At 45.4% G+C, this 27019-nt stretch overlaps 1 protein-coding gene across 1 annotated transcript in view; it reads left to right on the top strand.

Annotated features, from left to right (window-relative positions):
* IL18 (interleukin 18) overlaps positions 1-27019 on the top strand; it is a 65012-nt gene that overhangs the window by 15374 nt on the left and 22619 nt on the right. Inside the window, exons 2-4 of the mRNA XM_068240809.1 lie at positions 4480-4533; positions 15010-15162; positions 25013-25146. Coding sequence (XP_068096910.1) covers positions 4480-4533; positions 15010-15162; positions 25013-25146 — 341 coding nt within the window. The remainder of the gene's footprint in view (positions 1-4479; positions 4534-15009; positions 15163-25012; positions 25147-27019) is intronic.

The following is a 27019-nucleotide window of genomic DNA, read 5'->3' as shown; positions in this document are numbered from 1 at the left end:
TACACTTCCAACCCTCCCCCCCAAAAAAAACACTTGTAAAAAAAAAAATCAGCTTAAAAAAAATAAATAAATAGTTGCCTTAGGGACTCAGCTTTTTTTATTCTATATTTTATGGGGGAAAATTAATTTTAATTTATTACATAGGGGCTTGTAATTATGGCCAGAACAAACAGAAAAATAACCACTTATATTTCAAAATAATATACTGTCGCCATACATTGTGGTAGGGACATAATCTAAACGGTTTAATTATCGGGACCACTGGGCAAATACAACGTGTTTGTTTTATCCACAGGAGAATGTTTAATTTTAAAACTATAAAGGCTGAACACTGAGAAATAATGATTTTTTTCTTTTTTTTTCTGTTTTTCTCATTAAAATGCATTTAGAATAAAAAAATTCTTAGCAAAATGTACTATCCACAGAAAGCCTAATTGGTGGCGAAAAAAACGAGGTATAGATCATTTTCTTGTGATAAGTAGTAATAAAGTTATTAGGGAATAAAAGGGAGGAGCGCTGACAACTGAAAATTGCTCTGGTCCGTTAGGATAAAAACCCTTGGGGGTGAACTGGTTAAGTGCCAAAACAGATATATGCATTTCCTTTGAGTGTTTGTTTAAATGATGGTAGTAAAATTGCTCAGCAGTCTTATCTCTCGTAGTGTTGTTTTTATTGTATGATGTCAGTGTTATGCTGTAAAGGTCATAGCAAATTATTTTAGTCTTCTTTGGTGTCCATAACTTTTATGTCTATTTGTGTGTTAGGTCTTTTTTTTAATGAATTAAAAAAAAAGTGTGAAGAAAAGGCTTTCTGTGGTTTATGAAGGAAATGTCTGCTATTATTCTGAGTAATACATTATGCAATTGTGTCATGTCCTTTGTAGTCCAGACTGACCGAATTACACGTGAGTTATTCCGGGAGATTACACAGCATCTTCCCAGGCTCAGATGTCTATTCACAGAATATAAACGTACCAAAACATAGTGCTTTAGCAAGCATCTGTAAGTGTAGATGCAACATGTAAGCTTACAGATGAATCTATATAGGGAAATTCCAGTCTTGTTGAAAAAAATCAACCTCTCTGGTTCAGCTGTGCACATTGCTATGATTTATTCCACACATTATTTCAAACGGTGCACCCTGATTCTGAGCAAACAACTTCCCAGCCCCTTCATAACTTGTCCTAGTAGCAGTAGCGGCTGTCTGTTTGCAGCAACACCACGTTTCCAATGGAAAGGCTCCAGGCCAGGAGCCAGAAGAAGTCTTTAAGCGGATCCGAGATGAAATACTAACTATAACAAGTAACTTGTCTATATATTTTAACTAACATTTAGATAGTTTACACAGCAGATCTGGCTGCATACAGCTTCAATAGTTTAAGATGATTTATTTCTGTGATACATGGAGAGCGGCCATGTTCTGTTTGTCATCATTACACAGGTAATCTGCAACTGAATCTCCACCCCTCAGCCTGTGAAAAATTCACTCCCCCCTCCCCTCTAAAACCTCTGGCTAGTAACCTCCTCCTCCTGCCCAGACTGAGCTCCCATAAGCCCTTGCTACATGGGTCTGAGTGTCTTGGCGTTTTGGAGAAGCTGTGGGCGAGGCTTGTTTAGTTTATAGGGAATTAGAGTATTAAAACAAAAAAAAAAAACAAAAAAAAGTATTTGGCTTGAGGAATGCCCTATAATCTATATGTAATTATGCAGTGAATAAAAATTAATCTCGGATCCTCTTTAAAGAGAACCCGAGGTGGGATTTTATTATGCTAGTTGTGCACACTAACACCAGCCTCTGTTGCCCCATGGTGTGCCTCCAAGACCCCCCTGCGCGCCGCTATACCCCCCGCAGTGCTGGCGACACGCAGCGTGTCGCCAACACAATGTTTACCGAAGCGCTGTCTGTCAGAGCAGCTTCCCCGCCTCCTCCGTATCGGCGCTACCCGCCCGCGTCACTTCCCTCCAAGCAGCAGAATGGAAGGGACACAGGCGGGTAGCGCCGATACGGACGAGGCGGGGGAGCGGCGCTGACAGACAGCGCTTAGGTAAACATTGTGCTGGCGACACGCTGCATGTCGCCAGCACTGCGAGGGTATAGCGGCGCGCAGGGGGGTCTTGGAGGCACACCATGGGGCAACAGAGGCTGGTGTTAGTGTGCACAACCAGCCTCTTTGCCCCACTAGCATAATAAAATCCAACCCGTTCACACTGCACGCGTTTCCATATGCGTTTTGGAAACGCGTGCGGGGGGGCCGACACGCAGGACATCAGACATTGCATAGAGTGCAATGTCTGATGTTCACACAGCATGCGTTCCGGACCTGTGCGGTCCGGGAACGCATGCTGCACGCAGATTTTACAAAAACGCGCGGCTGTCCCATTCACTTTTCAGTGATGGGATCAGCCACGCAACGCATACGAACGCGGTTGGCGTGCGTTCGTACGCGTTGCGGTCCGCATGCGTTGCGGTCCGCACTTTGTAGTCTGAACGGGCCCGGGTTCTCTTTAAGTATGCTCCACAGTGGCAGGCAGCCAGCCAACTGAAATTCTAGTCTGGGGTTTCCCATAGGCGTACGTTAAAAAGGGGCGCTGGGAAAAAAGGGCGCGGGGTTTTAAACGATAAGCATGGATAACGTTTAAAAATGTATTGTACTGTATTTCGTTTAAAATTAATGTTTTATAAAGTTATAAATCATTAAATAATGTGCATTAAATCGGCAATTGTAAAAACGTTAATCTTCCGTTTAAATAGTGAAACGTATAATAACGTTTAAAAAAAAATTACTAAGTAACCCTCCCTGTACCTACCCCTAACCCCTAGACCCCCCTGTTGATGCCTAAACCTAAGACCCCCTACTGTTGGTGCCTAAGTAACCCTCCCTGTACCTACCCCTAACCCCTAGACCCCCCTGTTAGTGCCTAAACCTAAGACCCCCTGTTGGTGCCTAAACTTAAGACCCCCCTGTTGGTGCCTAAACCTAAGACCCCCCTGTTAGTGCCTAAACCTAAGACCCCCCTGTTGGTGCCTAAACCTAAGACCCCCCTGTTGGTGCCTAAACCTAAGACCCCCTGTTAGTGCCTAAACCTAAGACCCCCCTGTTGGTGCCTAAACCTAAGACCCCCTGTTGGTGCCTAAACCTAAGACCCCCCCTGTTGGTGCCTAAACCTAAGACCCCCCTGTTGGTGCCTAAACCTAAGACCCCCCTGTTGGTGCCTAAACCTAAGACCCTCCTTAGTGCTCACTGTATTGTGTGTAGAATAATGTTTTAAAAACAGTAAGGGATAAAATATATTACAATTTACATTACGTACTGATCACTTTGTTTTGTGAATAATAATGTTTTACAAACAGTAAGGGATAACATTTAAAATAATGTTTTATTGAAATAAGAAACGTAAATCATCACAAGCAGTTATAAAACATGAAAAATCTTCGGGCGCCGTTGGAAAACGTTATTATTCTCGGGCGCCCTTTTTTCCTGTTCGGCGCCCATTAAACGATAATTATTATAGGAGTGAATGGCGGCGCCTGATTTGTCCACTAGCCTCCTGCGCCCTTTTTTACTGTTACCTTCCCATAGGGGATAGAGGGGAGAATGGCAGGAGCCAGGAGGTGCAGGAAGTCCCACAATGCCCTGCACTCTGTGGAGCACTACACAACGCAGGACACTGGTATGGGCTGCCGGGATCGAGTCTGAGAATTAAGCATTGCGGCTGCAGCGCAGAGGATTTTACTGGCTCTGATTGTTTAAAGGATCCAGAACGGAAAGGCTCTAATAAAAAGTGAAGCTGTACTGGGTAGGATTCCAAACCTCGGACATACTGCACCGTGTAGTGATGTCACAGGACAGGAGCGTGCTCGCTCCTGCATCACAGTGTGAGCACTGATTGGAGATCTGGGGGAATGAGCGTGCTCCTGTCCTGTGACAACTCTCTGCACAGCCACAGAGGAGCAAAACTGACATACTGCGCATGGGCAGCACAGTATGTGGGGTTTGGAGTCGCCCAGGAGAACAGGAATGAGTGGAGGAGAACAGCGGTGGCTGGGGGAGGGGGGGGCTGGCAAGTATTTGATTATGCCCCCCAACCCAGTAGAGCTTCACCTTTCAGCTCTGGTAACCTTTAAGAGGCAGCCCCCACTGCCAGTCCTCCCCACAGGCCCTTTTGTGCAGCCTAAAGCCTGAACAGCTCATGTGTATATCTTTACTTGTACCTGTCCATAAATGGAAGAGCACAGAGGCCATTTCTGGTAGGAGTGGAGGGATCTAAAACTGGTTACAAAAACAGCTATGGCAGTCATATCAGGTTCTTGTACATTATCAGCGTTAATAATAATAATACTAAATGTTGGTAGAAAAGAATAATATGATAAAAATATTTTTTTACAGCAGAATACTTAGCTATAATATGGTTACATATGAATTAATGCCTTTACTTGACTTTGTATAGAGCACACTGATAATAACTTTTTTTATTACAGATTTATTAGACATTGACATGTGTGAAATTGAAGATGACTTCATTCAATTTAAATGTAAGTATCAGCCGTTACAAGAAAAGGGCATTGCTGCTCTCGTGTGGCTTTCAGAACGCAATATGAATTAGAAATGCTGCCTACCCCGATAAAGTGAAGAATGGTGTAATGTAAATCTTGCTGTATAGAGTCTTCATGTTGGCAGAATAAATAATTGCAAATAATTGTTACTTCCCCTTTTGTTATGCCTCTAATACAAAGTGTAGGGAGCTCCTTACCATAATGCTAGGTACACACCATACAGTACAATTTTCTGTTAGATAGATGGTTTAGATAATTTTCCGCCATGTTCGATCTTATTTTCGATTTTTTTTTATGGTTTCTTTCTCATAGAAGTGAATGGAAATCAAAAAGAAAAGATAAGAAAATCGATTGGAAAATCGAACAGAAAATTGTATGGTGTGTACATAGCATTAGACAGTGTATAAAAGCAAACAAAGGATATCAGATCTCATCATCGAAAGATAATTGTGGAGCCAGTGGCCAAGTTGGACTGTTGGCATGCTGTGAGTAGAGATGGGCCGAACGGTTCGCCGGCGAACGGTTCCACGCGAACTTCGGTGGTTCGCGTTCGCGTCCCGCTGGCGAACCTTTGTGGAAGTTCGGTTCGCCCCATAATGCACCTTGAGGGTCAACTTTGACCCTCTACATCACAGTCAGCAGGCCCAGTGTAGCCAATTAGGCTACACTAGCCCCTGGAGCCACTCCCCCCCTTATATAAGGCAGGCAGCGGCGGCCATTACGGTCACTCGTGTGCTGCCTGCGTTAGTGAGAGTAGGGCGAGCTGCTGCAGACTGTCTCTCAGGGAAAGATTAGTTAGGCTTAACTTGTTCCTGTCTGGCTGCATACCTGTTCTGTGAACCCACCACTGCATACCTGTGCTGTGAACCCACCACTGCATACCTGTGCTGTGAACCCACCACTGCATACCTGTTCTGTGAACCCACCACTGCATACCTGTGCTGTGAACCCACCACTGCATACCTGTTCAGTGAACCCACCACTGCATACCTATGCTGTGAACCCACCACTGCATACCTGTTCAGTGAACCCACCACTGCATACCTGTGCTGTGAACCCACCACTGCATACCTGTTCTGTGAACCCACCACTGCATACCTGTTCTGTGAACCCACCACTGCATACCTGTTCTGTGAACCCACCACTGCACACCTGTTCTGTGAACCCACCACTGCATACCTGTTCAGTGAACCCGCCACTGCATACCTGTTCTGTTCAGTGGACCCGCCACTGTATACCTGTTTAGTGAACCCGCCACTGCATACCTGTTGTGTTCAGTGAACCTGCCACTGCATACCTGTTCTGTGAACCCGCCACTGTATACCTGTTCTGTTCAGTGAACCCGCCACTGTATACCTGTTCAGTGAACCCGCCACTGCATACCTGTTGTGTTCAGTGAACCCGCCACTGTATACCTGTACTGTTCAGTGAACTCGCCACTGCATACCTGTTCTGTTCAGTGAACCTGCCACTGTATACCTGTACTGTTCAGTGAACCCGCCACTGCATACCTGTTCTGTGAACCCACCACTGCATACCTGTTCAGTGAACCCACCACTGCATACCTGTTGTGTTCAGTGAACCCGCCACTGCATACCTGTTCTGTAGTGGACCCGCCACTGTATACCTGTTTAGTGAACCCGCCACTGCATACCTGTTCAGTAAACCCGCCACTGCATACCTGTTGTGTTCAGTGAACCCGCCACTGTATACCTGTACTGTTCAGTGAACCCGCCACTGCATACCTGTTCAGTGAACCCGCCACTGTATACCTGTACTGTTCAGTGAACCCGCCACTGCATACCTGTTCTGTTCAGTGAACCTGCCACTGTATACCTGTACTGTTCAGTGAACCCGCCACTGCATACCTGTTCAGTGAACCCGCCACTGTATACCTGTACTGTTCAGTGAACCCGCCACTGCATACCTGTTCAGTGAACCCGCCACTGTATACCTGTACTGTTCAGTGAACCCGCCACTGCATACCTGTTCTGTTCAGTGAACCTGCCACTGTATACCTGTACTGTTCAGTGAACCCGCCACTGCATACCTGTTCTGTGAACCCACCACTGCATACCTGTTCAGTGAACCCACCACTGCATACCTGTTGTGTTCAGTGAACCCGCCACTGCATACCTGTTCTGTTCAGTGGACCCGCCACTGTATACCTGTTTAGTGAACCCGCCACTGCATACCTGTTCAGTGAACCCGCCACTGCATACCTGTTGTGTTCAGTGAACCCGCCACTGTATACCTGTACTGTTCAGTGAACCCGCCACTGCATACCTGTTCAGTGAACCCGCCACTGTATACCTGTACTGTTCAGTGAACCCGCCACTGCATACCTGTTCAGTGAACCCGCCACTGTATACCTGTACTGTTCAGTGAACCCGCCACTGCATACCTGTTCAGTGAACCCGCCACTGTATACCTGTACTGTTTAGTGAACCCGCCACTGCATACCTGTTCTGTGAACCCACCACTGCATACCTGTTCAGTGAACTCACCACTGCATACCTGTTGTGTTCAGTGAACCCGCCACTGCATACCTGTTCTGTTCAGTGAACCCACCGCATCAGTGCGCATACCTGTGCAGTTAAGTGAACCCACCTACCTACGCAGTGTGATATACCACTCCGTGCATACCCGATATGGACAAAACAGGTAGAGGAAAAGGTAGTGCCAGAGCCAGAGGAAGGCCACCCGGCAGGTCTGCGCGAGGTCGTGTAAATGTAATTTCGTGTGGACCTGGCCCACAGTACAGTGCTCGGAAGAAGGCACGTCCCATCACCTCCCAAGATTGTCAGGACGTGGTTGAGTATTTAGCGACACAGAACACCTCATCTTGCTCAGCCACCAGCGCTACTACTAGCACCACTTCCGCTGCATTTGACACTTCGCAAGAATTATTTAGTGGTGAAATCACTGATGCACAGCCATTGTTGTTACAGCCAGATGAATTTTCACCAGCTCATATGTCTGCGTTACGCGGCAACACTATGGATGTAACGTGTAAGGAGGATGAAGGACCTACTGATGGTGCATGTTTGGATTTTTCTGAGTCAAGCGAAGCTGGGCAGGATGATTACGATGATGACGATGATAGGGATCCTCTGTATGTTCCCAATAGAGGAGATGAAGAGGGGGACAGTTCAGAGGGGGAGTCAGAGAGTAGTAGGAGGAGAGAAGTTGCTGAAAGAAGCTGGGGCAGCTCTTCGTCAGAAACAGCTGGTGGCAGAGTCCGGCACCATGTATCGCCACCTATGTACAGCCAGCCAACTTGCCCTTCAGCATCAGCTGCTGAGGTCCCCATAGTGCCCACATCCCAGGGTGGCTCAGCGGTGTTGAAATTTTTTAATGTGTGTGCCTCAGATCGGACCAAAGCCATCTGTTCGCTCTGCCAACAAAAATTGAGCCGTGGAAAGGCCAACACTCATGTAGGGACAAGTGGCTTACGAAGGCACCTGGAGAAAAGGCACAAACAGCAATGGGATGGCCACCTGAGCAAAAGCAGCAGCAGCACACAAAACCTTCTCCTCTTCCTCCTCCATCAGGTGCATTATCTGCTTCTGCCGCTTTCTCCCTTCCACCTTCACAGGCACCCTCCTCCACTGCGCCTCTGCCCTTGAGCGGTTCCTGCTCCTCTGCCCACAGCAGCAGTCAGGTGTCCGTGAAGGAAATGTTTGAGCGGAAGAAGCCAATTTCGGCCAGTCACCCCCTTGCCCGGCGTCTGACAGCTGGCGTGGCGGAACTGTTAGCTCGGCAGCTGTTACCATACCGGCTGGTGGACTCTGAGGCCTTCCGTAAATTTGTGGCCATCGGAACACCGCAGTGGAAGATGCCAGGCCGCACTTATTTTTCGAGAAAGGCCATACCCCAACTGCACCGTGAAGTTGAGACGCAAGTGGTGTCATCTCTTGCGAAGAGCGTTGGGTCAAGGGTACACCTCACCACGGATGCCTGGTCTGCCAAGCACGGGCAGGGCCGCTACATTACGTACACAGCCCATTGGGTGAACCTGGTGGTGAACGATGGCAAGCAGGGCGCAGCGGACCAAATTGTGACACCTCCACGGCTTGCAGGCAGGCCTCCTGCCACCTCCTCTCCTCCTGCTACATGCTCTTTGCTGTCCTCCTCCTCCTTGGCTGAGTGGCAGTTCTCCTCTCCAGCTACACAGCCCCAGCTCCGCAGGGCCTATGCTGCATGCCAGGTAAGACGGTGTCACGCCATCTTAGACATGTCTTGTCTCAAAGCGGAGAGTCACACTGGAGCAGCTCTCCTGGCTGCTCTTAAGAAACAGGTGGATGAGTGGCTGACCCCACACCACCTGGAGATAGGCAACGTGGTGTGCGACAACGGCAGCAATCTGCTTGCCGCTTTGCATATGGGGAAGCTGACACACATACCCTGCATGGCACATGTCATGAATCTAGTGGTTCAAAGATTTGTGGCAAAGTACCCTGGCTTAGCGGATGTCCTGAAGCAGGCCAGGAAGTTCTGTGGGCATTTGAGGCGGTCTTACACAGCCATGGCACGCTTTGCGGAAATTCAGCGCAAAAACAACATGCTGGTGAGACGCCTCATTTGCGATAGCCCGACTCGCTGGAACTCGACCCTGCTCATGTTCTCCCGCCTGCTAGAACAGAAGAAAGCCGTCACCCAGTACCTCTACAACTACAGTAGAATGAAACAGTCTGGGAAGATGGGGATGTTCTGGCCCGACAACTGGACACTGATGAAAAATGCATGCAGGCTCATGCGGCCGTTTGAGGAGGTGACCAACCTGGTGAGCCGCAGTGAGGGCACCATCAGCGACTTAATTCCCTACGCTTACTTCTTGGAGCGTGCTGTGCGTAGAGTGGCAGATGAAGCTGTGAGTGAGCGTGACCAGGAACCGTTACGGCAGGAACAGGCATGGGACCAATTTTCATCAGACCCAGCTGTTTCCTCAACACCTGCGGCAGCACAGAGGGGGGAGGAGGAGGAAGAAGAGAAGTCGTGTGCAGAAGACGAGTCAGACTCAGAGGATGATGAGCAAGGTGTTTCTTTGGGGGAGGAGGAGGAGGAGGGGACAGCGGTAGGAGAACAACCGCAGCAGGCGTCGCAGGGGGCTTGTGCTGCTCAACCTTCCCGTGGTATTGTTCGCGGCTGTGGGGGAGGAGGTTGACTTACCTGACGTCACTGAGGAAGAGCAAGAGGAGATGGAGGGTACTGGATCCGACTTTGTGCAGATGTCGTCTTTTATGCTGTCCTGCCTGTTGAGGGACCCCCGTATAAAAAACCTCAAGGGGAATGAGCTGTACTGGGTGGCCACACTACTAGACCCTCGGTACAGGCACAAAGTGGCGGACCTGTTACCAACTCACCGGAAGGTGGAAAGGATGCAGCACATGCAGAACCAGCTGTCAACTATGCTTTACAATGCCTTTAAGGGTGATGTGACAGCACAACGCCAGCAAGGTACCACTGCCACTAATCCTCCTCCCGTGTCCACGCAGTCAAAGACAGGACGCTCCAGCGATCTCATGGTGATGTCGGACATGCGGACGTTCTTTAGTCCAACGCCTCGCCGTAGCCCTTCCGGATCCACCCTCCACCAACGCCTGGAACGGCAGGTAGCCGACTACCTGGCCTTAAGTGTGGATGTAGACACTGCTGTGAACAGCGATGAGGAACCCTTGAACTACTGGGTGCGCAGGCTTGACCTGTGGCCAGAGCTGTCCCAATTTGCCATCCAACTTCTCTCCTGCCCTGCCGCAAGCGTCCTGTCAGAAAGGACCTTCAGCGCAGCTGGAGGCATTGTCACAGAGAAGAGAAGTCGCCTAAGTCACAAAAGTGTTAAGTACCTCACCTTTATCAAAATGAATGAGGCATGGATCCCGGAGGGCTGCTGCCCGCCCCAAGACTAAGTCAGTCCCCGCACACACAGCATCTCTGCCTGCACGCCGTGTGACTGGCTGCCCGGGCTGCCCCAAGAAAACTAAGTCGCTCCCAGTCCCTCCACACAGCATGTCTGCCTGCAGGCCGCTTGACTACCTTCTCCACCACCACCAACAGGGTCCGGGACTCCAGGCGGATTGCTGAATTTTTTTAGGCCGCTGCTAGCAGCGGCCGCTGTAATAATTTTTCTGGTGCGTGTACATGACTGCCTAATTTTTCTGGCTGCACTGCGGGCAGCTGCAACAACAAAAGAAAAGGCATGTACATGCGCCCATTCCCCTTCGTGATCATTACCTTGCCGTGGTGAAGGGGCTTGCGTATCACAATGAAGCAATGACCGGCGCATAGATGAGTGTCTCGGGGGGCACACCCACGATAATAAGGTCGTTGCCTCATTGTGGTCAGACCAAATTTGATCAGCTTGACAGTCACTGTTCTGTCATTCAGCTACATCAGCCAGGCGACCATATGGGCTGTAAAGCCACCAAAACATGCACTCTTGCCATGGTGCGCACCAGTCCAGCACGGCCGTCACTACACAAACAGCTGTTTGCGGTGCGTTACACGGTGAGTTTGTTGTGTCAGTGTGAAGCAGTACCTTAATTACACTACCTGATTGATGTATACACATGCAAGATGTTTTAAAGCACTTTAGGCCTGTCATTTAGCATTCAATGTGATTTCTGCCCTTAAAACGCTGCTTTGCGTCAAATCCAGATTTTTCCTGGGGACTTTTGGCGTGTATCCCACTCCGCCATGCCCCCCTCCAGGTGTTAGACCCCTTGAAACATCTTTTCCATCACTTTTGTGGCCAGCATAATTTTTTTTTTTTCAAAGTTCGCATTCCCATTGAAGTCTATTGCGGTTCGCGAACTTTAACGCTAACCGAACCTTCCGCGGAAGTTCGCGAACCCGGTTCGCGAACCTAAAATCGGAGGTTCGGCCCAACTCTAGCTGTGAATAGATGCCAAGTTAAGATATACGTGGAAGAAAAGGAAAACGCCCAACTGGCTGGATGCAAAAAAGGAAACTGCAGCGTTGGAAAGCATTATTAAATGGAACAACGTATTCCATGATGTAAAGATTGATCAACTAAACAATGAAATACTGCTTTTATTTTAAATGAGCCACTCATCTCCCTTAATAAACAAAAATTACTGCTGATACAGTGAAAAATATCGATGTGCATAAGTAAAACTAAGATTGCGGGCAAATTAACTAAAAATGTAAAACTGAAAGCAAACTCAATTGTGTGGGGCAAAATAAATTATGAAAATAAGATTGATTTCGCTTTCACACTAGGGATTGGCGGCAGCACCGCATAACCAAAAACAGGCCTTCGGGGATTACCGCATTAGTATGCGGTAATCCCTGTCTGGCAGCTGGCCAAGCAGGTAGTAATGCTCACTTTCTGTGGCTGAAGCGATCACATGCGTAGAAGTGTATTGCTAAAATGCGCTTCTGCACACCCATGACGCGTAGAACTTGCGGTGGGCATTTTAACACACACGCGTCGATATAGACTTACATGACTTCCAGTTTCTCGCACGTTGCCACATAACCGCATGGTAATGTACGCTTGCCCTTGCCTCAGGGATGCAGCAAAAAACGTCACTTCAGCCGCACCGTGATGTACCGTGTCGGTATGAAATTCCCCATAGACTTTCATTGCCCTGCAGTGTGGTGCAGTAAACCTATCGCACCGGACCGTCACAGTGTAAAAGGTCACTGAAGGGAGAAGATCAACTGATCAATAGAAAGTACAAAAGGAACTAAAGTTTATTTTCTTCTTAAAGGAGTTCCGAATTGAACTAATCATATGCTTTTTTTATTTACCTGGGGCTTTTTCAAGCCCCTAGAAGTGTCTGTGCCCCTTGCCACAGCTGGGGTCTTCTCCAGCATCCCACAGTCAGCCTGAAATAGATCACTGACCCCATCTGGTTGGCAGGTTTGGAGCATGTGTGGGGCTGCACCATATGCTAGCAGTGAAGGTTTAAGCAGGGCCAGTCTCAAAGCCCCCAATGAGGGTAATCAAAAGGGTGTTTGATCAAGTCTTGTTTTTAGCCTGGAAAGCTATCTGTAGCAACTCCCTTTGCTACAGATACCTTTTACATGCTAATAAACAAGATTTTGCCAGTAAGTGCAATTTGTAGTGCAGTGTTTTCAAAATCAGGTGCAGTCTGCACTATTGGGTTGTCCCCTTCCTGTACTGCTCAGCTGGAGCTTGTGGATATTTGTTGGATCGCGCAGCGACAGAAGGGACACCAGCGCGGCTAGAGCCAGATGTCACCAGCCCGGTCCCTTCACTAGGGGTTTTGAGGCACTTCCATCTCCATATTGCCACTCATATTACCTGACATAGTGACAGATGGTACTTTTCATCCAGTGCCTGTCATTAGCACCTCTCTGCATCCAGCATATCTTTGCAGGCAGGTAGCTCATAGTGATGCTGCTTGTTATTTAAAGTGACACTGAAGCAAAAAAAAAAAAAATATCATGATGCAATGAATTGCATGTGTAGTACAGGTTATTCATAGAACATTAGTAGCAAAGAAAAGTGTCTCATATTTTTATTTTCAGTTATGTAGCTTTTTTATAACATTGAATCATTCTTTAATATTTGCAGTTTACAAACTATGCTCTGTATTTTAAACTATGAAAGAGAGCAGGAAAGTTCAAAGCATCATTAGCTCCACAGTAAAACCTTAAACAAACAAGAAACAGTGAGAACGCTTTTGCATACTGAAGTTTCTTAACCATCAGAGCAATTTTCACCTCCCATTCATTCGCTAATAACTTTATCACTACTTATCACAATTTATTGATCTATATCTTGTTTTTTCCGCCACTAATTGGGCTTTCTGTGGGTGGTACATTTTGCTAAGAGCCACTTTACTGTAAATGCATTTTAACAGGATTAATAAGAAAAAAATTGAAAAAAAATCATTATTACTCAGTTTTCGGCCATTATAGCTTTAAAATACCACGCTACCATAATTAAAACCTATGTATTTTATTTGCCCGTATGTCTCGGTTATTATACCATTTCAATTTTGTCCCTATCACAATGTATGGCGCCAATATTTTATTTGGAAATAAAGATGCATTGTTTCCGTTTTGCGCCCATCACTATTTACAAGCTTATAATTTAAAAAATGTTTGTAGTATACCCCCTTAAAATGCATATTTAAAAAGTTCAGACCCTCAAGTAACTATTTGTCTTTTTTTTTTTTTTTTTTATTGTAATTTTTTTTTTCCCTATTAAAAATTTTATCTGGGGAATATTTTGGTGTGGGACATAAACAGTTATTTTTTAATGTTGTTAGATGTGTAAATTGTAATGTAAAAAATGTTTAGATGTAGTTTTAAAATTGGCCACAAGATGGCCACCTTCATTTTTGTTTTCCCTCCTTGTACTTCTCGCTAAACGGAAGTACAAGGGGGAAGCGGAAATTTATCCGGGCAGAAGAGCCGAAGCCTCATGGGTGAGCGCTTCGGTTTTTCTGCGGGGGACAGGGATCGGTGATCGGGAACCAAGTTCCCTTTCACTGATCCCAGGGCTACCGGGGGACACTGCAGGGACACGGGGGTGCGCCCACGATCGCGCGCAGGAGCGGGAGAGCGCAGCTGAGCAACCGCCCGGAAGTGAGCTTCACGTCTGGGCGGCTAAAATGGTTAATTTCCTGTAATGGAAACAATATGAGACTCATATCTTTGCTCCTAATGTTCTATTTCTTAGCTATACTACACATACAAATCATTATATCATAAGTCTATTTTCACTTCAGATTCCTTTTCAAGCTTTCATGTACACGTAAGCTATGAAGATAGCAGAACTGTTTTATTATTTGTAACATAACAGCGTCAGGTTTAACCACACAACTGTTTGATTACTCTCTTTGGGGGATTTGGGACTGGCCCTGCTTAAGGGCTGGAACCCACAGGAGCGCTTTTGGCAGCGTTTTGGCAGCGCTGCGATACGCTAGCGCTTTGCCAAAACGCTGGGCTAATGTTAATGGATGGGGCAACTTCCACAGGAGCGTTTGCGTTTCCCAGAAACGCAAACGCAGGATCTGCAGCATTTTGGGAGCGTTAGCGCTTCAATGTAAAGTATTGAAACGCTAGCGGAAACGCTCAGCAAAACCTAAACTGAGCGGTTTTGCTAGCGTTTTGCGGTTCAGCACACTGTAACAAAATGAAAAATAATTCACAGGACCAATCAGGATAAAAACGCGAAACGCAAAACGCTACGCACCCGCTGAGGAAAAAAATACAATGTTGCAAAACGCGACCGAAAACGCGCATGAATGCGCTTGCAAACCGCTCAGACAAAACGCTAGCGGTTGCGTTTCGCGTTTGCTGATTTCAGTGGGTTCCAGGCCTCAATCTTAGCTCCTAGCATTTGGTGCGCTACCTTTTTCGTTGTTGTCTAGTTTACATACAAAACAGGTTATTTAAACCACATTGCACAGCCACATGTATATTCACTTAATGTATAGTATGGTTGTTCCACAGTTCTTCAGCATGATGCCTGGAAAAAAGAAAAGATTCCCATTAAATCTACTATTATGAATTGCTTTGATGAATATCTGGCAGGTGAACGGAAAGATCCTAATAATGTTATCCCTGTATGCCTGGGGGCAGGAAGCCTTCCACCAGAAACCCAAGGTAAAAAGCTTTATTTTGTTCAGAGGCAAAGGGGGCAATTGCCCCAGGGCCCCCGACCTCTGCAGGGTCCCCGCGCTGCCGACCCTGCCAAATGCTGCGCTCCCCTCGCAAGCGCTTCTCCCCAGGGCCCATGCGTTTAAAGAAGCAGCAGTAATTACTCACATGTCCGGGCGGTGGCTGCACAGTCTGGGAACTCTTGTCACGCTGTCCTCCTCCTCCTATAACCCGGCATGTGTTCTGTGTAAACACGCGCCGGGTTATGGAGAAGGAGGAGGACAGCGTGGCTAGAGTGTCCTGATTGTGTAGCCACCGCCCACAGGGGCAGGTGAGTAATTACGGCTGCTGCTTCACATGCAAGGGCCCCAAGGAACAGTGGGAGGGGGGGGGGGAGGGGGAAGATTTTGGGCAGGAAGACCCACTTCAGTTTGCCCCAGAGCCACTTAAACTGGTCCTGATACAGAAATCTAACATGCTCCTCCAAATCAGAGATCACCTTGTTTACAGTTATTGTACAGAATAGAAGACCTACAGTTTTGCTTCATAGACTTGTAGTGAGAACAGTTTAGGGTAAAATTGGCAAGAATAAATATGGGGTCCCTTATATTAAAGTACTGTGCTAAAGTTATTGTGGCCTCTGCAAACCTTGACTTGTTTTCCGTAAGGAGCTTGCATCTGTAGGCAATTTCCCAGTTTATTACTATAGAAGTATAGCTCTGCAAAAGTGCTAGTTGAGATTTTTATTCAAGCAACAGTGGGGTTGATTTACAAAGCTTACTTATTTTTTACATTGAAGGACACCTGAAGCGAGAGGGATATGGACGCTGCCATTTTGATTTCCTTTTAACCATTTTAACCTAATGGACGTGCCTGTCACGTCCATTAGGCTGCTGCTGTGCTGCTGCGGGCGCGTACGCGCGCTCTCGTGCTGCCCCCCGTTTGCCCGGAGATCAATGAATGGGAACATAGTTCCCATTCATTGATCTAAGTCCCCGGTAGAAAGACCGTCGGTTTCTTATCAGAAGCCACAGTCTTTCTGAATAAAACAAAGTTTCAGGTCCTCCTTATAGTTCCTGGAAGCGAGTGTGCTCACTTTTAGGACTAAAAAAAAAAAATCTTGTGGCCAAATAGTAAAACTACATCTACATACATTAATTATAAAATAAACACGCATTATTACATTTAAAATTTACTGTTTACCTCTCACACCCAAAATTGCACAAATAAAATTTTTAATAATAAAAAAAAAAATTACAATTAGAAAAAAAAACAAAGTTACCTCAGGGTCTGAACTTTTTTTAATATGCATGTGAAGAGGGTATATTACGAACATTTTTTAAATTATAAGCTTGTAAATAATGATGGACACAAAACTGAAAAAAATGCACCTTTATTTCCAAATAAAATATTGGCATCATACATTGTGATAGGGACATAATTTAAATGGTGTTAAAACCAAGACAAATGAGCAAATAAAATACATAGGTTTTAATTATGGTAGCACATATTATTTTAAAGCTATAATGGCTGAAAACTGAAAAATAATGATTTTTTTCCATTTTTTTTCTTAATATTCCAGTTAAAATGCATTTAGAAAAAAATAATTCTTAGCAAAATGTACCACCCAAAGAAAGCCTAATTGGTGGTGAAAAAACAAGATATAGATCAATTCTTTGTGATAATTAGTTATAAAGTTATTGGCGAATGAATGGGAGGTGAAAACTGTTTGGATGCATAAGGTGAAAAATACCCGCAGGCTGAAATGGTTAAAGCGGTATTGTCACCATAAAAATCAAATTTCAACAGCAACTGGTCTGAGTGTATTAAGTGATAAAGATGCTAATACTGCATTCAAAACTTTTTTTGCTGTTATGGTTTGGAGTTATCACATACTTTAGGAGCACTGGCCCTAGTGCCAAACAGTGCCAAACAGTTGAATGCTGGGAGTTCTTTTGAATGCTGGGAGTTCTTTTTATCTATAATATATTCCTCCTCTTCCTTTTATTTCCCTGCCTAGCTGATCACTTGTGTTTACAAGCAAGGCTGAGGTGACTCAGTGATTGGAGGTGTAAATACAAAAAGACTCTGGGAGGAGGGCAGCTAATGAATACACAATGAGCAAGAGAAAGGAGGGGGGGGGGAAGTCAGGAAGGATATGATGTCAGCATTAGCTTGGCAAGATGGCCACTGCCTAGACTAGGATTTTCTGCTTTTCTGCACAATACATCTGTTATGTAAGTAGAAGTAGTATTTATCTACTTATATATGTGTTTTTATTTCTAGGTTAGCATGGGTGTCGCTTGTTCTTTAAAGAAGATCTGTGGTGAATTTACAGCACATTAAAATAAACATAATACTGTTTCCCCTCTTCATTTCTCCCCTCCCTGCTACCAATAAATAACTTAATTAATAAAATAAGCCTTTGGGCAAAATGGCTGCAATGTAAAGTGCTCCCGGGTCAGTACAGTCTCCCTGTACTGCTGTGAGCTGAGAGATGAGCTGAGCTGAAGCCACACAAGGCAGATCTTCTCCCCCTTGCAGAAAGGTCAGGGACGACTCATCAGATGACGTGCAGCAGGGGGAGGAAGAGGCAGATAGCAGGGGGGAAAGCTGCTGTATTGTCTTTTCCTGCAGCACAATATTCCTCTAACTAGACAAATAATTAGAAAGGAGCAGGAGAGAGACAGCACAGCTGTTTCTACATGAGACAGGGAAAAAAGATTAGTACTTATGAAAGGAACATATCTCTTCATTTAAATTGCATTTTGAAAAAGGGCCACAGAACCCCTTTAAGCAACACCAGTTGCCTGACTGTCCTGCTGATCCTCTGCCTCTAATGTTCCTTTTAACTTTATGGTGAGTTGTTGCATGAGATAAACAAGTAAGGAGAGATAATTCATCAGATAAACAGATAAGGGGCCTCATCCAATTCACTTTTTTTCCTAAGTTTCTTCTAGGAGATAATATTTTATCTTCTGTTTTTTTAATTAACTTCTCAGTGCTCTGCAAATTGAAAAAGTACCAAAAAGTAGGTGAAAAAGTATTTTCTTGTTTGCTGGTGGCTTAAAGGTCCACTACCACGAAACATTACATTTTCAAACACCCCCACAGTAGTTACAGCAATCATACTGAATATTCACAGTGTCATTTATTTCAATGTATAGCATGGCCCTTTAAAGATCCACATGACACTGTATACTGTATACGTCAGTCACTGCATTCGCGCTGACGGATTTCTGCATCTATAAACCCATCACAGGGGAAGCCTTATCAGTGGTTGTAAAAAAAAAGTAACTGATGGTATAATCCTTCCAGTGCCCCAGTCTTTCTAACTGCCATAAATCCTCATGAAAACCCTCGAGCTGACAAGGTCCCCGCAGCCCCCACTCTCTGTCTGACAAGCATTCAGTGAGACAGCTCTCACCACAGTGCAGGACATGGCTGTGCAGTAAGATACCTCGGAGCTGCTCTCCCCGACCAGCCTACTCAATCACTCCTGCTCTGCCTGCTTGTAATGATGCGCAGACGCAGAGCTGGTTTAGAGATTTAGCAGCTCTGCGTCTGCGCATCATTACAAGCAGGCAGAGCAGGAGTAGATTGAATAGACTGGTCGGGGAGAGCAGCTCCGAGGTGTCTTATTGCACCACCATGTGCCGTGCTGTGGTGAGAGCTGTCTCACTGAATGCTTGTCAGGCAGAGAGTGGGGGCTGCGGGGACCTTGTCAGCTCGAGGGTTTTCATCAGGGGTCTAGTCCTGGGAAAAGAGGTGAGTGGACTAAACCGAAAAACCCCTGCGGCACGCAAAAAATGAGCGTGGCCAAGCATAACATGGGCGTGGTCATGGGTGGGTCCAAATATACATGACCTTAGCAGTGGTGTAAAAGGTCTGCCGGGGAAGTTTGAGCTCTGCCGTAGTGTATCCCCCAAAAATAGATGTAATCTGACAGCATTTCACCAAAAGACACGTAATCTGGCAGAAGTTTCTCCAAAATACAGATGATATGGCAGTGGTTCCCCAAAATAGACATGGCGCCAAAATAGACAATCTGACAGCAGCAGCTCCCCCAACATACACACAATCTGGAAGCAGTTCCCCAAAATACGCAAAACCTGGCAGCGGATCACCCAAAATACACGTAACACCCAAAATACATGTAATCTGGCAGCTGTGGTCCCCCAAACATACACAATCTGGCTGCAGTTCCCCAAAATACGCGTAATTTGGCAGCAGCCGTTACCTTAACATACACGTAATCTGGCAGCTGTTCCCCAAAATACACTTAATCTGTTAACAGCGGTTTCTCAAAAATACAGATAATCTGACAGCTGTTCCCCCAAAATAGGTACCCCCAGCATAAGTAGCCAGGTCTATAGGTGTCCCCAGTATAAGTAGCCATGACTATAGTTGTCCCTAGAATAGGTAGCCAGGTGTATAATGTCCCCAGAATAGGTAGCCAGGTGTATAGATGTCCCCAGAAAAGGTGGCCAGGTGTATAGATGTCCTCAGCATATGTAGCTAGGTGTATTGGTGTCCCCAGTACCCCAGTATATGTAGCCAAGTCTATAGGTGCCCCCAGAATAGGTAGCCAGATGTCCCCACAAGGAGGGAAGGCAGCGCAGAGAGGAGGGATCAGTGGGCAAAGCGGCAGGGAAGGGGGGACCTTGGGGCCCTTCCCTCCCCCTTCCTCCCTCTCCCCCTCCAGAACTAAAATTTGCAGGTGGCTGGCAGCTGACGGGACTTACCTCTTCCTTGTTCCAAGCCCGGGTATGTAGTGATGTCCGGTTCATTTGAGCCGGTTCTTTCCTGTGAGTTGAGTGATCCAGCTCATCACACTGAACCGAATCAGTTCAGTGGATGAGACAGGAACTGCAGCTGCACACTGTGTTCAGCTGCAGTTCCTTTCTCATCCACTGAACTGATTCGGTTCAGTGTGATGAGTTGGATCACTCAACTTACAGGAAAGAACCGGCTCAAATGAACCGGACATCACTACTTACCCAGTGCTTGGAACGAGAGGGAGGTAAGTCATGCCCGCTGCCAGCCGCCCACAAATTTTAGTTCTTGGGGGGGGTGGGGGGGAGAGTGAGGAAGGGAGAGCCCCAAGGTGAGGGAGGGGGGGAGACGTCCCCCCTTCCCCGCTGTGCCCATGATCGCCCCTTCTCCTCTGCACTCTCTCCCTCCACACATGCTAGGGTGGACTTCGTCCACCCTCTGAAAAAAGCAGGTGGACGTCGTTCCACGCGCGTTCACGCAGGACTCGACCCCTGGTTTTCATGAGGATTTATGGCAGTTATAAAGACTGGGGCACGGGAAGGATTAAACAATCAGTTACTTGTTTGTTTACAACCACTGATAAGGCTTCCCCTATGATGGGTTTATAGATGCAGAAGTCCCGTCAGCGCGAATGCAGGAACTGACATATACAGTATACAGTGTCATACGGATCTTTAAAGGGCCATGCTATAAATTGAAATAAATGACACTGTGAATATTTAGTATGATTGCTGTAACTACTGTGGGGGTGTTTGAAAATGTAATGTTTCGTGGTAGTGGTCCTTTAACTACTTCCAGATCCCTGCTATGCATATCTACACCTTTGTAAACTTCAGTTGCGGAACAGGGGCATAAAAATGCGTATTTGTTTACTTACGGCTGTCATTCGGGATCCCAGGCACGCTCCTATTCACCTTTGTCGCAATCCCGCCATTCCTTGAACGGTGAATGGGAAACAGCTGTTTCCAAAGCTGATCGTAGTGCCTGTGATGAATGAAAGCCAGCATCAGCGAGATACCAGCATTCATTCACAAAAGTAAAAGTAAACAGATACACATAATACTTCCTGTGTACTGTTCACAGTGCACAAGAATTAAGTGTGCTGACATCTTGTCGCCAAAAAGAAAAATACACCCACATATACTATTACATATAACAATAAATACATTTTTATTATTTTTTAACCCCTTTCACCCCTACCCCATAGTTCCCAAAATATAACACCTGTAATAAAAAATTAAATCATTTAAAAAAAAACATAAATAGCTACCTTAGGGACTTTTTTAATGTGTGTGCCATGAGGGCATATTATTGTTATTTTTGTAAATAAAGGCTTGTAATTATTAATATAGTATAAAAAAAAAACCACTAAACGAAAAAAAATACACCTTTATTTCCAAATAAAATATTATCGCCATACATTGTAATAGGGACATAATTCAAATATTGTTATAAACGGGATACATGGTCAAATAAAATGTGTAGGTTTTATATAATAGCAAATCTTATTTTTGAACTACTATGGATGAAAACTGAGACATTTTTTTTTTATTTTGTTACAAAATAAAATAATTCTTAGCAAAAAGTACTGCCCAAAGAAAGCCTAGTTTGTCCCGCAAAAAAATAATATATCGATCACTTCAATGTAATTAGTAGTGATAAGGTTATTGGTAAATTATTGGGAGGAGTGTGATGTGAGAATTCCTGTGGTTTTTAATTAAGAAAACGTAATTGTATAAGAAGAGATACATAACGAGTTAAAGGGAACCAGAGGCCCCAGAAAAAAGATTTTATACATACCTGGGGCTTCCTTCAGCCCCATACGCACGGATCGCTCCCACGCCGCCGTCCTCTGGTGCCTGGATCCGCCGGTACCGGGTCCCGTCACGGCCGCCAGTCGGCCAATAGTCCGCATCACACGGAGCTCCCTCCATGTACGTATGCGTGAGGCTGCCTACTGCGCAGCCGCATGCGTTCGGGTATGGAGGGAGCCCCTGTGATGCGGACAATTGGCCGCGTCCGCCGGAAGTGACGGGACCCGGTACCGCCGATCCAGGAAGCGGAGGATGGCGGCGTGGGAGCGATCCAGGCTTATGAGGCTGGAAGAAGCCCCAGGTATGTATAAAAGCTTCTTCTTTTTTTTTTTTTACTACGTTCCTCTCTGGTTCCCTTTAAGTAAAAAAGGAGAGAAAAACCATGGGTTGAGTCAGTTAGGGAGAGATAAATTGGAGTTAGTGAGTAAGGTGAGATAATTTAACACAAAAGCTTTGTGAATCAGCCCCAGTGTGTACTATTTGATTAACTTTTCTCCAGAATTTTCTCTCAGGAGATAATTTTTCATCTAGTCTACAAAAATAACAACTGCAATGTTTTCTTGCTTGCTGGTGGCGCAAAGGTTATTTTAGGGAGGAGGTGTGAAAACATATCCTGTAAGAAAACTTATTTGAATAAGGGCTCATGGCCCATATGCAATTAACTTTTTCCCCTGAGTTTCTTTTTAAGTGATCATTTCAAACTTGTCAATAAAATGCCCTTTAACTACCTAACGACTGCGTCACGCTGACTGGTGTGACCGCGACGGCAGCCCCAGGACCGCCTAATGCCTGACCGCCTAATGCCGATTGGCGTCAAGTACTGGAGCTGCAGTTTAGCATGGAACGCATGCGCGCATGCGCGATCGTTCCCTGCCAGTTTCACGGAGCTCCGTTCCGTGATCAGCCTGCTAGCCGCGATCGCGGCTAGCAGACTGTTTAGAGCCAAAAGAAATCCCCTTTGTTTACATTTGTACAGCGCTGCGATCTCCTGCAGCACTGTACGAGGGACACTCAGCTGTCCCTCAGAGCGGGTCATAATGCGTGGCCTCCCATAGGCTGATGCCTGTGAGAGGCGGGGAAGAGTGCCAATCGCCATCCTATGGCGATTTAGGATGGCACAGTGGAGAGGGAGAAGAAGGAGGGAGGGAAAAGCCTCCCTTTTTTTAATTATAAAAACAACAACACAGGATCGCAGCAGCGATCAGATACCTCCTATTAAGGACAAGAAAAGGAGGTTAAATTCATTTGTGTGCTGAGTTGTAGGGCTGTGCAGCATGCTGACAAAGCTACACAGCCCTATGTTATGAAAAATGGCCAGGTCACTAGGGAGTGTAAGCCTGTGGTCCTGAAGTGGTTAAATCAAGCAAGCAAGAAAATACTTAAAATAGTTTCAAAATTACTTTTCCACCTACATTTTGATACATTTTTAACTGCAAAGTGCTGAAAAGTTTTTCCAAATAGAAGATGAAACATTACCTTCTAGGACAAAACTCAGGTGAAAAGATAATTGCATATGGACCCATGTACAGTATGTTAATTGTGGGTGCATAAACTGGAACTGGCCTCTGATGTATACATAAAAATAGACTGGATTTTTCCCTTTCAACTTTCCAGAAGCCGCAATAGTTGATCATGGGGTTTCAGCCTCTAAAGGCCTATAGCAGCTTTGACTGGAGGCTAGCAAAAAGCTTGTTTTCAGTTCCTGTTTTGAGCACCCACAATTCTACATGTGGGAAATAAATTTTCCCAAACACATAAATTGGTTTACTGAAGGATAATTGTAATTTTTTTTTATAAATGGACTCCATTGTTTTAAAGCAGAAAGATAAAGTTTTAAAATAAAAAAAGCTTTAACCTCCCTGGTGGTTATCCCAAGTAAGGCTTGGGGTGGAAAAAAGCAACCAGGAGCGGTAACCCCGAGCCTGACTCATTGTAGCCACCGGGAGCTCTATGCAGAGTGCAGTGCATATTTTAACTCGCCTCCCCGGGATCCAGATCGGCAACTATTCTCATTCCTTTCTTCAAAGGCTCTGCGTCCCCCTGGTGAGATCGCCGTCTGTCATCAGGATGACAGATGGTAATCTCACAACAGGGTTACAGCACCACCCGGAGGACAGAGGGAGAACCGCAGTGCTGGATCCCAGGGAGGTGAGTAAATGCTGAGCTGCCGCAGATATCATTGTGGTGTGATTTTTTTTTTCCCCTGATTTTAGCGTCTGACCGCCTAATGCCGATTGCATGTTAAAAAATTGCTCCACTTTTAGACCCTAAAATCTGGACTCAAACTGTCAGGGAGGTTAAAGGGCAGGTTATTATGTGGAAGAAAACCATGTGACTTGGCTTGAACTAGTGAACTCCTGTGGATGTCTAGATGGTGTATGGGTTCTGGGTATCTATACTGTTTAGGACATGTGTTCCAAATAGTTACAGACTGGTGGTGCTCAGAGCCGGGACAAGGTCCTCCAGCACCCAAGGCTGAGACACCAAAGTGCGCTCATCCATCTCTCCCACCCCAGCCGTCACACACTGATTGCTATTAGACTGAGAGGGCCACAGGGCCCACAACCTCCCCAACACCTTAATATCTAGTTATACGGCTTGCAGTCACTGCCATGTATCCCCTTTTCTTATTTCTTTCTGCTTCAAACACAATTAAGAATGACAGCTGAATGAATTCTGCGCCCCCTCCTACACTGCGCCCTGAGGCTGGAGCCTCTCCAGCCTATGCCTCGGCCCGGCCCTGGTGGTGCTGTAGCCTGGCAGGTGAGTCTGTGGCAGTGGAGGGTGTCTTAAATCAAATGTTATAAACCCCATCTTATTTAGTTTTTGTTACAGAGTAGGATTTCAGCTGAAAAGAGTTGTAGCAGCCGCATGAAACAGAAAAGGGCATTGGGGGGGCTTATATATCAACATAACGAGATACACAACATGTTTCTTGTGGGCTTGTAGGGCAGTTCATCTGATTTTAGGAGGAGAGGCTTGGCCAAGCTGCGGCTCCCTTATTGTTTTATGTCCTTTATAAAAAAAATATTCTTATCTGAAATAACTATTGGGAGGGTAAAAGAGGGAGATTTTTTTTAGGAGAAAGGAAAAAAAAAAAGCCTGACAAGGGGCTTTCTCATCTGTCATCAATTGCAAGTCACTGACAAAACCATTATCACCTTTTTAGGGGGAGACTTTTGTCCTTCTATCAAAAAATAATCACAACTGAAAAGGGATGTTTTTTAAATGAATGAATTGATGTATGTAATTTATGTTATTATCAGCTCAAAGAAGATTTGCACTTGAAAAATACAAAAGTACGGATCCAATGCAAGGGCTTTCTGTGGTATTCACCATTTCTTTCAACAAAGACGTGTACTGTATGTGTGCAACCTCGAAAATGGAGATTTCCTTTAAGGTGAGACTAAACCATAATCATCATTTAAACATGTTCATAACCTAACATAAAGCTGCAGTTTCACAGCTCACATGAGCCATTATTCAATTAACTTCTTCTCCTAGTCCTAGGTTTTCTCCTTGGTGATATTTTCACAATTCTCTTTAAAGTATACCAGATGTCAAATGATTAACAGAAACGGGATGGGGGTGGGGGGTGGGGGTGGATTGGTGGTTGGGCGGGGCAGGCATATACTCTTACCTTTCCTGATGCCTGTCGCTTCCCCCATTTGCCTCTTTGCCCCCAGCATTATGCCTAAAAGCCCCCCGGGATCCTTTTTCCAGGTCGTGGAGTCAGGCTTTACTGCGCAAGCACTAGCTGGGCTGAGCTCGTCCTACAGCACAGATCCGTGCATACGCATGCGCAGAGAGCTTCTGGGCATGAATTTGCGCTGTAGGACGTGCGCAGCCTGGCCAGTGCCTGTGCAGTAAAGCCCGACTCTTGTGACCCGGAAGAGGGCCCTGGGGGGCTTTTAGCTATAATGCGGAGGCAGAGAGGAGAACGGGGGGAAGCAACAGGCATCAGGACAGGTAAGAGTATATGCCTGCTCCCCCCGTTTCCATTAATCATTTGACATCTGGTATCCTTTAAAGAGACTATAAAGTCTTAAATGCACTTGGTGTTATACCGACTTTGGCGGTCCTTTCAGTATAACTCCTCCTCAGAGTCCCTCAGTGTGGCGACTGACACTTGAATTATTATTTTTATTATTATTGATTTATATAGCGCCAGCATAACAATACAAAATAAACAATACAAAAGTTAATACAAGACGAGTGGATAACCGCTGATGCATTGAACAAATTAACCATTTCAGCCCGCTGGGATTTTTCACCTTATGCATCAGAGCAATTTTCACCTCCCATTCATTGGCTAATAACTTTATCACTACTTAACACAATTTATTGATCTATATCTTGTTTTTTCCGCCACTAGTTAGGCTTTCTTTGGGTGGTACATTTTGCTAAGAATTATTTTTTTTATAAATGCATTTTAACAGGATTAATAAGGAAAAAATGGAAAAAAAATCATTATTTCTCAGTTTTCGTCCATTATAGCTTTAAAATAGTCCATGCTACCATAATTAAAACCTATATATTTTATTTGTCCGTTTGTCTCGGTTATGACACCATTTAAATTTTGTCCCTATCACAATGTATGGCGCCAATATTTTATTTAGAAATAAAGGTGCATTTTTTCAGTTTTGCGTCCATCACTATTTATAAGCTTATAATTTAAAAAATGTTCGTAGTATACCCCCTTCAAATGCATATTTAAAAAGTTCAGACCCTGAGGTAACTATTCATGTCTTTTTTTTTTTTTATATAATTGTAATTTTTTTTTCCATTACAAATTTTATTTCGGTAATATTTTGGTGTGGGAAATAAACAGTTAATTTTTAATGTTATTATATGTGTAAATTGTAATGCAAAAAAAATATGTAGGTGTAGTTTTACTATTTGGCCACAAGATGGCCACCTTGAGTTTATTTTTTTCTCCTTGTGCTTCTCGCTAACCGGAAGCACAAGGAGGAAGCGGGAAATGTTACGTGCAGAAAGACTGAAGCCTCTTGTAAGAGCACTTCGGTTTTTCTGCTGGGGACACGGATCGGTGATCGGGAACCATGTTCCCGTTCACTGATCCCAGGGGCCGGGCTACTGGGGACAGCACGGGGGAACGGGGCCGCGTGCGGGAGTGCACTGAAGCGCGGCACCGCAGCAGAGCAGCCTAACGTCCGGGCGGCAGAAATGGTTAAAGTGGATCCAAGATAAACTTTTACTCATTGCATAATTGTGTTCCTTTCATATAATTTATAGGGCATTCCTCGAGCCAA

Source organism: Hyperolius riggenbachi, chromosome 6, assembly GCF_040937935.1.
Source record: "Hyperolius riggenbachi isolate aHypRig1 chromosome 6, aHypRig1.pri, whole genome shotgun sequence".
Lineage (NCBI taxonomy): Eukaryota > Metazoa > Chordata > Amphibia > Anura > Hyperoliidae > Hyperolius > Hyperolius riggenbachi.
The sequence above is the reverse complement of the archived record's forward strand: the minus strand, read 5'-3'. Positions and strand labels throughout refer to the sequence as shown.